The sequence below is a fragment of the Cupressus sempervirens genome, chromosome 10 (genome assembly GCF_028749045.1).
Source record: "Cupressus sempervirens isolate cs-2001-9-10 chromosome 10, ASM2874904v1, whole genome shotgun sequence".
Taxonomy (NCBI): Eukaryota; Viridiplantae; Streptophyta; class Pinopsida; order Cupressales; family Cupressaceae; genus Cupressus; species Cupressus sempervirens.
In genome coordinates, this window is record NC_143127.1 from 945,269,359 (window position 1) to 945,283,295 (window position 13,937).

General features: G+C 33.7%; 1 protein-coding gene across 1 annotated transcript; it reads right to left on the reverse strand.

The window, feature by feature from the left end:
• Window positions 1-4,098: 4,098 nt before the first annotated feature.
• LOC149537092 (U-box domain-containing protein 26-like) lies at window positions 4,099-5,879 on the reverse strand. The gene is made up of 2 exons (XM_089804402.1): window positions 4,384-5,879; window positions 4,099-4,234 (listed from the first exon to the last, which is right to left on the reverse strand). Exon 1 carries the CDS (start codon window positions 5,816-5,818, stop codon window positions 4,544-4,546), a length of 1,275 nt encoding a protein of 424 aa, XP_089660528.1. The 5' UTR covers window positions 5,819-5,879; the 3' UTR covers window positions 4,099-4,234; window positions 4,384-4,543.
• Between the last annotated feature and the right edge of the window lie 8,058 nt (window positions 5,880-13,937).

Below are 13,937 nucleotides of genomic sequence, written 5' to 3' on the forward strand. Positions count from 1 at the left end.
ATGCCATAGCTCAAGGATATGTCTAGTCTAGATCTTTAAATGGTTTGACTTGAAAGTTAAAAAATGGTTGTGCAAAAAGGATGTAAATGCAAGAGATTTTTTCTACAATGGTGAGAATGAGTTTTTAGTCTCAACTTTTCTTCTATTTGTTTTATTGTTTTAATTGGAAAGTTGGCGCATAGAAATTGATCATGCAAAATAAACGACAATGCATGTACATCCTAAAAAGATGGACACACATCAATTTTACTTATTTATTATTAAAAATGGTTTTTTTTTAAAAAGTGATCATTCTTAACAATGTTCTTTCATACCCAGTGTTTTGGGGTAATAATAGGTGATTGATTCTTTGATTTACTGATTATGTATTATGTATTGGATGATCAGAGGAAAAATCCTTCATGCTCTAAGGGAATTTCTTTGAGTTTTTTTTTCTTTAAGTTTTCTACAAATCTTAAGGTTTTATATGTTGCTAAAGTATTATGTATTTAATATTGTAAAGGTTTTATACAAAATAATAAATTGCCTAAATATTAAAACATCTAAGAGATGTCTCTTAAACCATAATAATTGTTTAGGCTCTAAACCCTTGGTTTGGTTTTCATTGTCACAACTTCTAATAATTGTAGATAGATAATGGCCATTGGCCATTGTAATGTGATAATTTTCTTTTTATCATTTAGTAAGTTAATTATATAGTAAATTTCTTATTATATTTATCAAGATTAGTATTTTAAATATATTTAAAAGTACAATTAAATGATCTTTTCTATTTAGTGTGTTAGTTAAAAAATATTTTTATTGATCTATTTATACTAATTTTTTCTTTTCTTTTTTAAATATTTAAAAAATATAATTAAGCTAAATTATTAAATATTATAATTTTTATCACACATTCTAATAATTAAAAGAAAATTAAAAGTTACTAAACTAAAATTATGAAATACATAGTTTTTATTATTTAACACTACAATAATTTCAAGTTTTATGATATCATCTAATTGTGCTTATTTTAGATTCATGTATTAGGTAAAGTGGTTTTGTAAGGGTGTGATTTTTGTATCACTAGTATATATTATTATATTAAGTATTATCTATTTATAAATTAGTAATTAAAGTTTCTAAATAAAAAGTTTTGAGTATTAGGAGGCTTAGTCTATGACCAAGCTAATTAGAATTCTCTCTTCAAATACACAACCAACTATTTAGGGACATACATTAAAGATGGTGTAGGTGTATATATTAACATTAATCATTTTTGTAAGAATGTTTTTGGAACACAAATTAGTTAAGCCATTTTTCAAGAATCAATTGGTTTTCTTTTGAGTTTTCGATCTTTTGAGTTTTTACTTCATGAAATTAGGCCTGTAAAATAAACGTAAACATCAAAATAATGTAATCCTGTGATGGTTTAGTAGGTTAACAAAACTAGTTTAAATTATTTGTGTTATTGGTGAGATCTTACTAAAGGCGTTTATTTTTTTCCTTTTCATCTATTCTTTTGAAAAAAGAATAATTTTCAAATTTAATTCTACAGAAATAGATTGTTTATCTTTAAAAAGATTCAAGGCGATTTAAGACAAATAAGAGTTACATTTTATATACTTAAAAATACTTAGTTGTGACCATAAATTGAATATAAGTAATACAATTAAATTCAAGATTATCTAATAAAATATTTAAGTTTAAATATAAGTTAAATTACTTTAAAAACTTAAATAAATTATTTCAAATAACTTAATGAATAATTGAAGTAATTATATGTGATAGTCATTAATTAAATTTAATAGTTAAGCTTAAGATTAGTATGTATAAGTTAATTTTACTTGATAGTTTAAGTTTAAGAATAGTATATATAAGTTAAATTTTAAAGTAAAATTGAAGATTAGTAAATAAATGATAGTTTTCTAATTAATTTATATATACTGAATAAAATTTTTTAGGCATGAAGTATTTTGTTTATAAAATAAATTTAATGTATAGAACATAACCAAAATGTGTTTTAAACTCATTTCCTAATCTTTTGAAACTATTTTTAACAAACTATATTTGTAATTTGATGGAAGTTTAACTTTTTAAATGTATTTACCAATCCCTTTTACATTATAATTATAGAACATAGCCAAAATATTTTTTAAACTCCTTTCCTACATGTCTGGAACAATTTTTAACAAAATATATTTGTAATTTAATAAAAATTTAAGTTTTAAAATATATTTACCAATCTAACATTTTATATTATAATTCATTAATTAAAATATGAATGACCAATGTAAATATTATCTTTAATAAAAAAAAGTTACTACCATATCAAAATCATTTACTTATCTAATTTTAACTAAGCTTTGTCAAATATAGTATACTATATGCAATCATTTTCATATCTTTTTTTAACTAAGCTTTGTCAAATATACTATAATATATGTAAGAAACTCAAATTTTTTATATAATTTTATTTTTTTCACACAAGGCAGTACTATAGATCTACTAAGCTCTTGTTTCTTTTGTAAAAGATTTATTTAAAAGTATATTAATTTGTAAAAAATTATTTATATATTAAAACAATTATATAATAGAATCAAGAAGCATTAAAATAGATAGTATATTAAAATTAATTTCTCTTTAGATTTTTGGAATATGTTTTAAAGTGGGTCTTGAGACATTATCACCATGTTTCGATGGTCCTTGTAACTCTTGACTTTGAACTTCATTAAGATTGAAAGTCAATACTTTGTGCTTGATAATTCTGAATTAACCTAGTCTTGACTTCAATTTCATTATTTTAATAAAGTTTTTTGCATATTTGATATCCTATTTATGACATTACCATTCAATTATATGAACCATTCTTAGTTTTAAATGCAATCTTCCACCCATTCACTTCTCCAATCCTTATTTGATTGGAAACTCATCTTCAAATCAAATCAATTTAAGTGTGAAGCATCCCTCTTTAATAAAATAGTCCATTAAGTCATCCATCTGTGGCTAACAAAATAAAAAATTATTTGTTAATATTATTTATTGCTCCTGAGTACATACACATATTCCAACTTCCATATTTCTTTTGTAATATTATTGTGGGAACTTCACATAGGATTATACTTTCTCTAATTATTAAGTAGCTTTTGTACTTTCCTATTAGTATTCTCATTTTCTTTTAGTGTCACTTTATATGGCACTTTGATTCGAATTCTAGCACTCAAAAACAAATCCTATTGGGAGAAACTCATCTAAGTACTCATCCATCAATATCTCTACATATTCATCTAATATTCTTTGTATTTCCTTTCTTTTATTGTCATCTTCTTCTGTTATCCCAATTGCTACAAATTTGGGAACCATACAAATATATGTCTCATCTCATTTGAACTTCCAATAACAATATTTTTACAAAAAAAAAAAAAAAAAACACCACTGGCCTATCTTCTTGTCATTTATTTCTTACCACAATTCAAAGTATACTCCTTTCCAATCCTTCTTGATTGACTAAGTTATCTTCTCACAATTGTTTATAACATTTATATCAAATTGTCATGGCCCACCCAAGATAACATGACAAGCATCCATGGGCATTATGTCATAGATAACCTCATCCATATAGTAACTCATATGAATTTTACTATGGGAAGTAATATTTTATTATAAGATTATTAATATTTTATTGTAAAGTTCTAGTCAAATAAGGTTTTAATATAAAAGTCCATTACAAAAAGTACCTTATATTTAAAAGGAATAAATAGATTTGGTTGTTGACAATGCATATAAACTGACCCAATTGTAAAGATTTTAGGACTCTAAGAAAATTGACCCAAACCAATTGAGAAAATTTAGTTAATAGATAAATTTTCAACATTATAAAATAAAAAATCAACCTAAACTCAAATAAAGATAAACATTAAAGTATTTCCTAACAATGATTCATATCTTATATTTCGTATACATTTGACTGATTCTCATTGTTTAAACAACACTTAAATTAATTTACTAATAAAATTAGAATAAGTTTATACCACTCATTAATAGGAGTGACCTGTAAAACTATTGGTTTTGTGACTATTAGTTAAAAATTAAAAATGAATAGATTGCTTCACTCCCACAGAATAAAACATTTCTCCAATTTCTTCACCATTGTCTGCTTTGCAAGAATTTTCAAAAGTTGCTCTTATAGTTTCCATGGCGGTCCCCGAGCCAGAAATCCATTGAATTCCGTGCCGGTTGCACTCGAAAGCTGTGCCTAAACATTTAGGCAACCTGACTTAGTCAGACGGACAAAAATTTATACAGCCAAGAAAATGCTATTATCGATTAGTATTACATCTGTTTATGCTCAGTTGAGCTCTACAAACAAGTACGAATACGAGACGATGAGCATCACTTACTTACATATACCATTCGATGTAGCTATCCACCTTATTTACGCTTGGCCAAACTCGCATATAAATGCCCTGCAGATCATGAAGACTAGAATGCCACTAAACGAAATATAGGAACTTACCGGAATAGAAGACCCACAAAGACACAGGATCGGCATGGGTCGGAATAATTATAAGTGAATAACGAAGTGGGCGCACGAATCGTAGTTTTCAAGGGGCGAGAGAATTTTGATGAGAAAGTTAACACGTTTCTTTGTTCTGGGCTCGCAGTCCATGTGAAGCAACGCCACCAACTTCTGCAAGACACCACTCCTGACAAGCTCTCTGATCTCATCTTCTTTGTTGCAGTTCTTACATAAGTTCAACAATATCCCAACACCATGGGCGGTAGCCACACGGGACACCTGTACCAGATTTCCAACGATCGCGGTCACCGCCACTGAATCCGCCATTATCCCACATCGGCCCTGGCAAACAGTCGAAAGAGCCTCCAAGACGGCCATGGATGCTTCGATGACACCTCTCTCTGAAGCCCCCATCAGAGATCGGATCAGAAGAGGAATGAATCCAACTGCCTCCGCTAACTTCACCCGATATGAAACCACTAAACAGAGACGAACCAAAGCCTTCAGAGAAGAATGATGTGATTTGTCATGTTGGAGCATCGTTAAGAGACCCTCTGTTATACCCTCCCTTGACCCCATTTCGGCAGCCGCCGCGTCGTCCGCTTTGGCCAGCTTTTCAACGAGAGCTGCTGCATTTATTCTCGACTCAAGATGATCGGCCTTTGCGAGCACCCACTCCACGCTTCGAATCGCCGGGCCGCTCGTGAGATCTCTTGAACAGATCGGATCGTCTACAGAAAACAACACAATTGTTGCGATGGCTTCTTGGACTACAGCCTCCGCTTCCTCTTGAGCAGGATCGTTATTAAAGCCCTCGATCACACGAATCAGAGCCGGCACAACGCCCTCTGATTGCAGATACGATCTGCGGCTTTCGTCCCGCGCTAAATTCCTCAGCTGTCTTAAAGCCTCGATCTTGCATGACGCGCCGTCTTTGTCGATCTGCGCTATCATATGCTGCAGCAGCTTTTTGTTCTCCTCTGCCTCGGGATTTGTGAGCCGCCATTTTTGTATGAGAGCGGCGACGGTGTGGTTAGGAATGAGGTCGCGCGTGTGGAGCGTCTGGCCCGTCGATGGACAGATATTATTTTCGGGACGGAGTCGGCGCCATTTCTGAATGGAAGGTCGGTCGTAAGTGAGCCCCGTGCAGAGTGTGACGGGGTCACTCATGACTTGTAATGATATCGGGCATTCAAACAGAGGCGAAGCGCTCGCAGAGTTTCTCTCATCTTCTTCCAGTGACATGTTTTTTCCAAGTGCTTTTACGTCAGTATTATTCCCTTCTTGCACCTCCTCCCTGGAATTCATTTTACTCTCCATTCAAGGCAGCATTCGCCGTATTATCAAATAGCATATTATTTGATTTTACCAAATTCTGTTTTCTTCTTCACAAGGAATGGGAATGAATGAAATGAGGATTATATAAGATAAGGTCCCAGAGTATAATGATGTCCCACGTCGGGGTTAGTGGCGCCATGCTCATATGGTGAAATGTGTCGTGTTTAGATGCCTCACGTGTAACCACATGTTACTTGGTTGCGTAGTCAATTTTGGCAGGCACTACATTTTGACTGTTGACTAGACCTAATTCTAATTTTAATGACGTCTCAGTAATATTCTTATTTTATCAATTGTCTTTAAATAAACGTTTTAAGAATAAACATAAACCGTCAACAAATCATTATTTAAAATATATTTTTTAAGAAAGGTGTTCTACCTTAAAATATCTCCATAATGTTTTCAATTATCTATATTAAAATATACTTTAATAAATATTTTGAACATGTAAAACTCAATTTGATATCTTCGTTACTAGACTTTTAGTTTATTCTTTTGTTAAAGATTTATTTAAAATTTTAACTTTTAGAAATTTATTTAGAAATTTAAATTATAAGTTTTTTTTATATCGGTAAACGGCTGAAGTCTTTGGTTATATTAATTTTAAAATAAAAAATACAACATAATATCTCCATTCAAGCAAGTATTGGTAGGAAAGAACGGAGAAGAAAACTTCTAGTCTTCCCCAAGACCATAGTCCTTTATTATTACATCATAAAAGGGGCGTACCCCAGTTGTCATATTTCAAATTTGATTGCTATTACATAGAAGTAGACTAGAGTCCTAATCTGAATTTTACTAGTTCTGATGGTACCTTTTGTTGGATTATATTGTATTTGTCATTAGTAACAACACTTATTTGATTATGAATGATTACCGAGCTCATCACTTAGTCTATAGTGTATACCGAGCATTCAATGGTTACCTTGTAGGTTCATCACTTAAGCAGTTCACACCGAGCATTCCTGAAGCTACCGAGTGAATGTGCAGTCCAGCAGTATCTACCGAGTCTACAGTCTTCACCGAGCTTCACAGTGTCTATTGAGTCATTAGCTTTTATGATGGAAGCTAGTGTTTACCGAGCGATGGAAGTGTGGTGTTTACCGAGTGAAATCACGGTAAACTAAGGATTCAGTTTTTATCGAGTAATGGAAGTGTAGTGATTACTGAGTGAAATCAAGGTAAACGAAGGATTTAGTTTTTACCGAGTCTCTAATGGTTACCAAGTTCCAAGCTACATTGTGTGGTTAGTATGGACCGAGCTTCTACTTCTACTGAGTGCATGATGATGCCGAGTAATGCAGTGGATGCCGAGTATCAGAAGGTCACCAAGTCAACTTGAAGAACCCAAGTTTTCTACTATTTGGCCGACTCAATAATATTTTGTTCACTTGTGTTTTAGCCGACCTTTCAATTATAATTATTGGAATGATATATATGTAATGTATTATATCATTTACAATGTATGCATGAGAGTATCAAGATAGACATGTAATTTTTTGAGAAGTGCAAATGCGAATCAGCAGTAGAGCAGAATACTCAGTAAGGTCAACAACGAATAGTAAAGATTCATCAATCACAAAAGGTGATCTATACTTCAAGGATCTAATCAGCAATCAAGTTGTAAGTCAAATATACTATTTCATCCTAACAGGTGAATCGGTTTCTAAATCCTTTAACAAGGTAGACTTAACCGTCTTTTGTAAATCTTTTAACCGAGTGCATACTTCATTGTATGTTTATAAATCCTCTAACAAGGTGGATCTAGCAGTTCTTTGTGCTCCTAATAAGGTAGATCACTAGAAGTGGTCTATGTAAGCCTTAACAGGCCAACTTTATACTGCAGTATTGAAGTTTTGTGGGTATCATCCCTACCCCAGTTTTACTTTCTATTTGGAAGGTTTCTAGGTTACCAAATCACTGTGTACATGTGTTATGGATGTTTGATCTCTCATATATGTAGTAGATTAGATGAATGAATGGTGAATAGTATATATGATTAAAATGTTGAATTGTTTTAAAGTTTTGAAGTTACTGATTCACCCCTCCCCTCTCAGTAACCTATCATATCTTGAATATTTCCAACAATTGGTATCAGAGCTTTGTGGTTCTTAGGATAAAGTTTGACAGCTTGAGCAAAGATCAAGGACAATGAAGATATTCAGACTTGACAAAGCTATTGAAAATGAAAAGCTAGATCTGGAAATGGCTATGGCTCAACTCAAAGAAGCAAAGGAGCATCTTTCCCAATCCCTGAAAAGAAGGAAGGAACTTGCAAGAAAAATGAATGACCATCAGTATGTTGAAGAAAAGATTGAAGACCTTTTACCATCAAGCAGTTCAGATGAAACTAATGAGGCAATCAAGGAACTCCTAGCAAAGAATGGCTCTCTGCAGGAAGAAGTAAGAAACCTTAAAAGGGAACAAGAAATTGAATCAATTAGGCTATGTGAAGCTTTGGAACAGAGAAACAAGGCAAATGAAGACTTGGAGGTAAGAAAAAATCAATCCAATTAGCATGAAGATCTTATAGATCAACTATCTAATGTAAATGAAGAAATTATGAATCTGAGATCTGAAAATGAAAGCCTGAGGAATGATTTAATCACTGAAAGACAAATCAATGAAAGCTTACAAAGTGACTTAAGATCTGAAAGACAAATCAATGGAAGTTTGGAAAATGACTTAATCCCTGAAAAGCAAGTCAATGAAAGGATAATGAAATCTCAAGCAGACATGACTCAATTAAATCAACAAAGTGAGCAGAATCTTCATGGACAAAAAGGTAAAGCTGGTCTTGGTTATAAGGAAGAAGGTGAAACTTCCAAACAAGGTGCCCAAAGGAATCAAAGACCTACTTGCAATCACTGTGGTAAGTCAGGTCACACATCAAACAAATGTTGGAGCAATGGAAAAGGTAAATTCAATGGTAAATGCTACAATTGCAGTCAACATGGTCATAAAGCTAATGAATGCAAGGAGAAACCAAAATTTAAAGGTAATTGTCACAAATACAAGAAGCATGGTCACAAGGCATTCTAATGCAGATCCAAATCATTCAATCCAGCTGAACAACTTGTTAAAGCAATATTTGGATGAGACTACAATACTTGGTGCAGATGTCATTATTGTGGAGAATATGGACGTATTGGTATAAACTATGCAAGACATCACCTAAGGAAGAAGGACACTACTGTAAGGTGCTATACATGCACAGAACTCGGTCATATAGCTAAAAATTACATGAATATAAGAAAATTGAAGATGAAAAGAAAGCTAAAGCCGATAACATTTGGAAGCAGATGAGGCAACAGTGGATTCCTAAATCTACCAAGTAGAACAGTTCAAATGATGGAAATGTCACTCAAGAAGTGGGTGACTCCACCATTTCCAGTTAGATCCATAAACAAAGATATGGAACTACATCTTCAAATGATATCTCAAGCAGCTCCAAATGAAAGAAAGAAAAGATCCAATCACTATTTCAGATACAAAGGGTCACAAGAAATCAGGTCATACCAAGCAAGGTCAATCACAAACTCAACCGAGCTAGGTTGAGAGTAACTAAAGTTTTGTTCAATCACCAAGTTGCAAGCTTCTATCGAGCAAGTGAATGAATGACAGCTTGTCAAGCACTATGTCATCTTAGCTACCTTCGTATTGAGCATTTATGGAAAAAATTTCATCAAAAGGGCAGAATTTGATTTCATTCTTCATCCCGATTTCAGAGCTAAGAGATTTCCAGGTGCACTCAAGCAAATTCCAAGTGATTTTCTAGCGAAGAATTTGTTCAAAATTTTTCCTTACACCTACCGAGTAGTGATGGCATCCAGGAGTAGTAGTAGCAACAAGGCAAAGAAGGGTTCAGAGATGTTGGTAAAGGGTGTAGAATGGAAAGTGCCTAACTTCAAAATTGTTTTGGCCATTGCAGAGTCACTTGACCCTAATGGAGCTCAATCTCAAATTCCACCAAAGGTACTCCTCATAAATGACATTCATACTCATTTCAAATGCACTATTCAAGAAATAGGAACACTAGAAATAGAGAATTCCCTAGGAGAACTATGTGTTGATGGAACCCTAAAACCTGAGCATAAGCACTTAGAAGAAAAAGGCTTGACCCATATCCTGCATCTGCCAAGAAACTTCCAAATTAAGTCGATTAGGTATATTTTGAGCCATGTGCACAATGGTCAGTTATGGTTAGAACAGCATGTTGTAATAAAAGGGAAGATGATTCACAAAATCACTGGTCTTCCTATGGTCAACAAAGTTAAGGTTATCAAAACCCTAGGTCGTGATGAGTTATAGAAGAAAACCCTAGGCGAGTGGGACGACAGAGGACTGAAGATTAGAAATGTATCTGACATAGAACTTAGGTTTGGTATTCATATCATTGCACATAAGATATATAGCTTCAGTAGACTAAATAGTGTGTCGTGTGAGGCTATGGACTTAGCATATAAGATAGTCAAGAAGAATTTGGAGTATGACTTGTTTGAGCTATTGCTAAGGTAGCTAAACAAAAACATGGACACTATCAGATTGTCAAAGAATAATCCCTGTAAATTTGGCTCCCTGTTAACTTGTTTATTTTTCTATGTTCAAAAATTATTTCAATCCAAAGGAGCTTTTGTGTGGAGAAAAGATATTCCAATTCTATATCAGATTAATGAGTTTATTGCTGACATGGGTGAAAACTTTGAGAAGGTTATGGATAATTATTTTGAAAGATTTCAAGGAAAGAATGAATAACAGGTTCTGAATTCCACCAAAATTGGTTGTAGACTACAAAGATGATGTATGCTTCATGGTTGACTGTGATAGAGTATACATTCAGGTAGTCAGACCCCGAGTTGCATGGGTAAAATCTCTTCCTTGTGAGGTCAATATTGATGAAACTAGAGATATTATTGAAGCACTGGTGAATGAGCCTGTATATCCTAAGCTTCCTACCTTGGGCACTTATGATAAAGTAAAGACTAGAATTAGGCTTGAAATCAAGCTACCCCAGGCTATAAGCAAAGGCAAGAGGAAGATAGAAAAATTGAAAATTGCAATTGGTCGTCTAATGCTCACTGAAGATAAAGGAGAGGATGAAGAAGAAGAAGAAAAAGAAGAAGGCGAAGAAAGAGAAGAACATGAATCTAAAAAAGAAGAGGAACTGCCAAAGAAGAAAGGAAAGGTGTTTATCACCAAACCTTAGAAGAAGCCAACTGCAGTATTCTCAAGGAGAACTAGGATAGGCAAGAAGGAAACTGTGCTTGTCAAGCCTCCACCCACATTTGAACAAAGCCTAAAACAGTTAAGGATTGGAGCAGGAATCAACAATTTTAAAGATCTCAAATATGAAACTTGGACCCCCATAGAGCAAAAGAAGATTGAAGACTTGGTAATAGAAAAGTTAGGAACTTGGAAATTCTCTCTGGATCAATTTGCATCTCAAATTCTAGCAGTACTTCTTGACTAAATAAAAGTCAGATGGGAGAACACAGTACAAACTGTCAAAGATATATTTGAACAAAAATTGAAGGAATTAGTACCCAGTTTGACAAATGTAGAAGTCAAAAAGGCATTGAAAGATCATGAAGGAAGAATGAATAAGAGATTCAATACTTGCATCATATTATTAAAAGACATTGAATTAGTTGTCAAAAATGCTACAGATGTTTGGAATGATGCATATCATCTCAGGAAGCCATTAGATGATCCTGTTGAAATTAAGGATGATGATAGCAGTGACAATGATGATTTTGATAACACTCCATCTATCACAATTACACTAGGAGAGTTGCATGCACTAATGGAAGAAAAAGAGGAAGAAGACAAGGAGGAAGAAGCACTTGAGGAAGAAAAAGATTAAGAAGATCCAGTAAAAATTGGAGCAGAAGTTATTGCATCCCTTCCTCACTCTCCACCAAAGACTAATAAATCTACTATGGAGACAACTTTTGCAAGTGATACTGTGAGCACAATTGCCACATCAATTGCTCAATCTTCACCAGCCACCTTCTAGCTCCAGGTATCTGAAACAGAAGTGCCAAGCAATTTATCCATCGAGTTGCCTGTCACTTCTTCAGCTACCAAGTTAGCTACCTTAGCTCCTTCACCATCAGTTAGTGTAATAGTAAGTTCTACAATTTTGTCTCCATCTATTCCAGTAAGTTCTATAGTTTTGCTTTTGCTAGCATTATCTGTATCCACTACAACTCCAATCATCTTAGATATTGCTATGGGTACTCTACCAAGTGTGACACCATTTTTGGGAAGTGTTTCAATTTTTGATCCGGTTAATACTTGTAGTGGCATTCAATCCTTGAGTCCTATCCCAATTTTTACTGCTAGCCCTTCTATCTCCACTATCATGTCTATTCCAAAGGTCAAACCAATAATCACAGAAGTCAAACAAAAGCATCCATTAAAACTTCTGATCACTGGAAAGGAAATTGAAGAAGACATTGACTTAGACATAGAGATAGTGATACCAAAGATTGACTTTGACACTGCTACCATTGAAGAGATGAGGTTAGCCAGTCAACTCATAGAGATGAAAGCTACATAGAAGCAGTTAAGGTCTGAAAGGGATAAGGAGAACTGAATAATTGAGAATGCAAAGGATATAATTACAGAAGCTATAGGTGTTGAAGTAGATTCCACTCAACACATTTTGATTCAGTTAGAAGAGGTAGTACATAAATTTAATGAAGATCCTTCCGGACAAGAGAAACTGATTGATAAGGCTGTAAGGAAATTTGATGACAAGGTGCTAGAGCATATTGCTCAACAGATAGCAATCAAGCAAGTTGAATTGTCCACACTTTTGGGTAATTTTGAAAATTCTTTTAATAATGCAACATCACTTTTTGCCAAACTTTGTGATGTTTTTGGTTTTACTAAAGAAATAAAGGATAAGCTAAATAATATTGACATTGATATTCAATCAAGTGCATCTAAGCTAAATTTGGACTCCTCTTCCACAATCTCTCATCACACCAAAATCAGATATCTGGCAAACGTGCAGGCAGAACTATTGAGAGAGGAAGCAAGGATCCGATCTACACTAATAGACATCCAGAACATGATCCTTCCTATAATGGATACAATGTAGAAACATATTGCTCATTGCAAAACATTGATCCAAGATCAAAACTTCTCAGTGGCTGATCACATGATTCAATTATTAGCAGAAGTTCAAATTGCTCTCTCCACCTATCAAATTTTGCAGCAGACTTGGGATAGTACTTTTGCCACCATCCTTAAGATACATCAAGATTTTCTGTCTCACTTTGGTGTAGTCATATAAACTATATATGTAGTCCTTTGTGGCATTATTGTAAAAAAGGGGGAGAGATTCAACATAATAAATGAGGAGAGTTATCAGTTTAAGTGAAAGGGGGAGCTAGCACTCAATAGAGTTAGCATGTGTAGATAAGTATCTTTGTATATACATTATAAGTCATCAAGAAGATATATAGAAATGTATATGCAACAGTTCCACATAGATCAATTTTGAAAAATCAAAATTAAGTTAGGTTATGTACATATGTTTTGGCTTATAAGTGTTTTGTCACTAATGCCAAAGGGGGAGATTGTTGGATTATATTGTATTTGCCATTAGTAACAACACTTATTCGACTATGAATGATTATCGAGCTCATCACTCAGTCTATAGTGTATACCGAGCATTCAGTGGTTACCTTGTAGGTTCATCACTTAAGTAGTTCACACCGAGCATTCCTAAAGCTACTGAGTGAATGTGCAGTCAACAATATCTATCGAGTCTACAGTCTTCACAGAGCTTCAGAGTGTCTATCGAGTCATCAGCTTGTATGATGGAAGCCAGTGTTTACCGAGTAATGGAAGTGTAGTGTTTATCAAGTGAAATCAAGGTAAACAAAGGATTCAATTTTTATTGAGTAATAGAAGTGTAGTTTTTACTGAGTGAAATCAAGGTAAACGAAGGATTCAGTTTTTACCGAGTGACACTATATCTACTAAGTCTCCAATGGTTACCGAGTTCCAAGCTATGTTGTGTGGTTAGTATGGATCGAGCTTCTACTTCTACTGAGTGCATGACGATGTCAAGTAATATAGTGGATGC

Coding starts and splice junctions, on each gene's coding strand:
- LOC149537092 (XM_089804402.1), bottom strand. CDS start 5,818: ATGGAGAGTAAAATGAATTCCAGGGAGGAGGTGCAAGAAGGGAATAAT.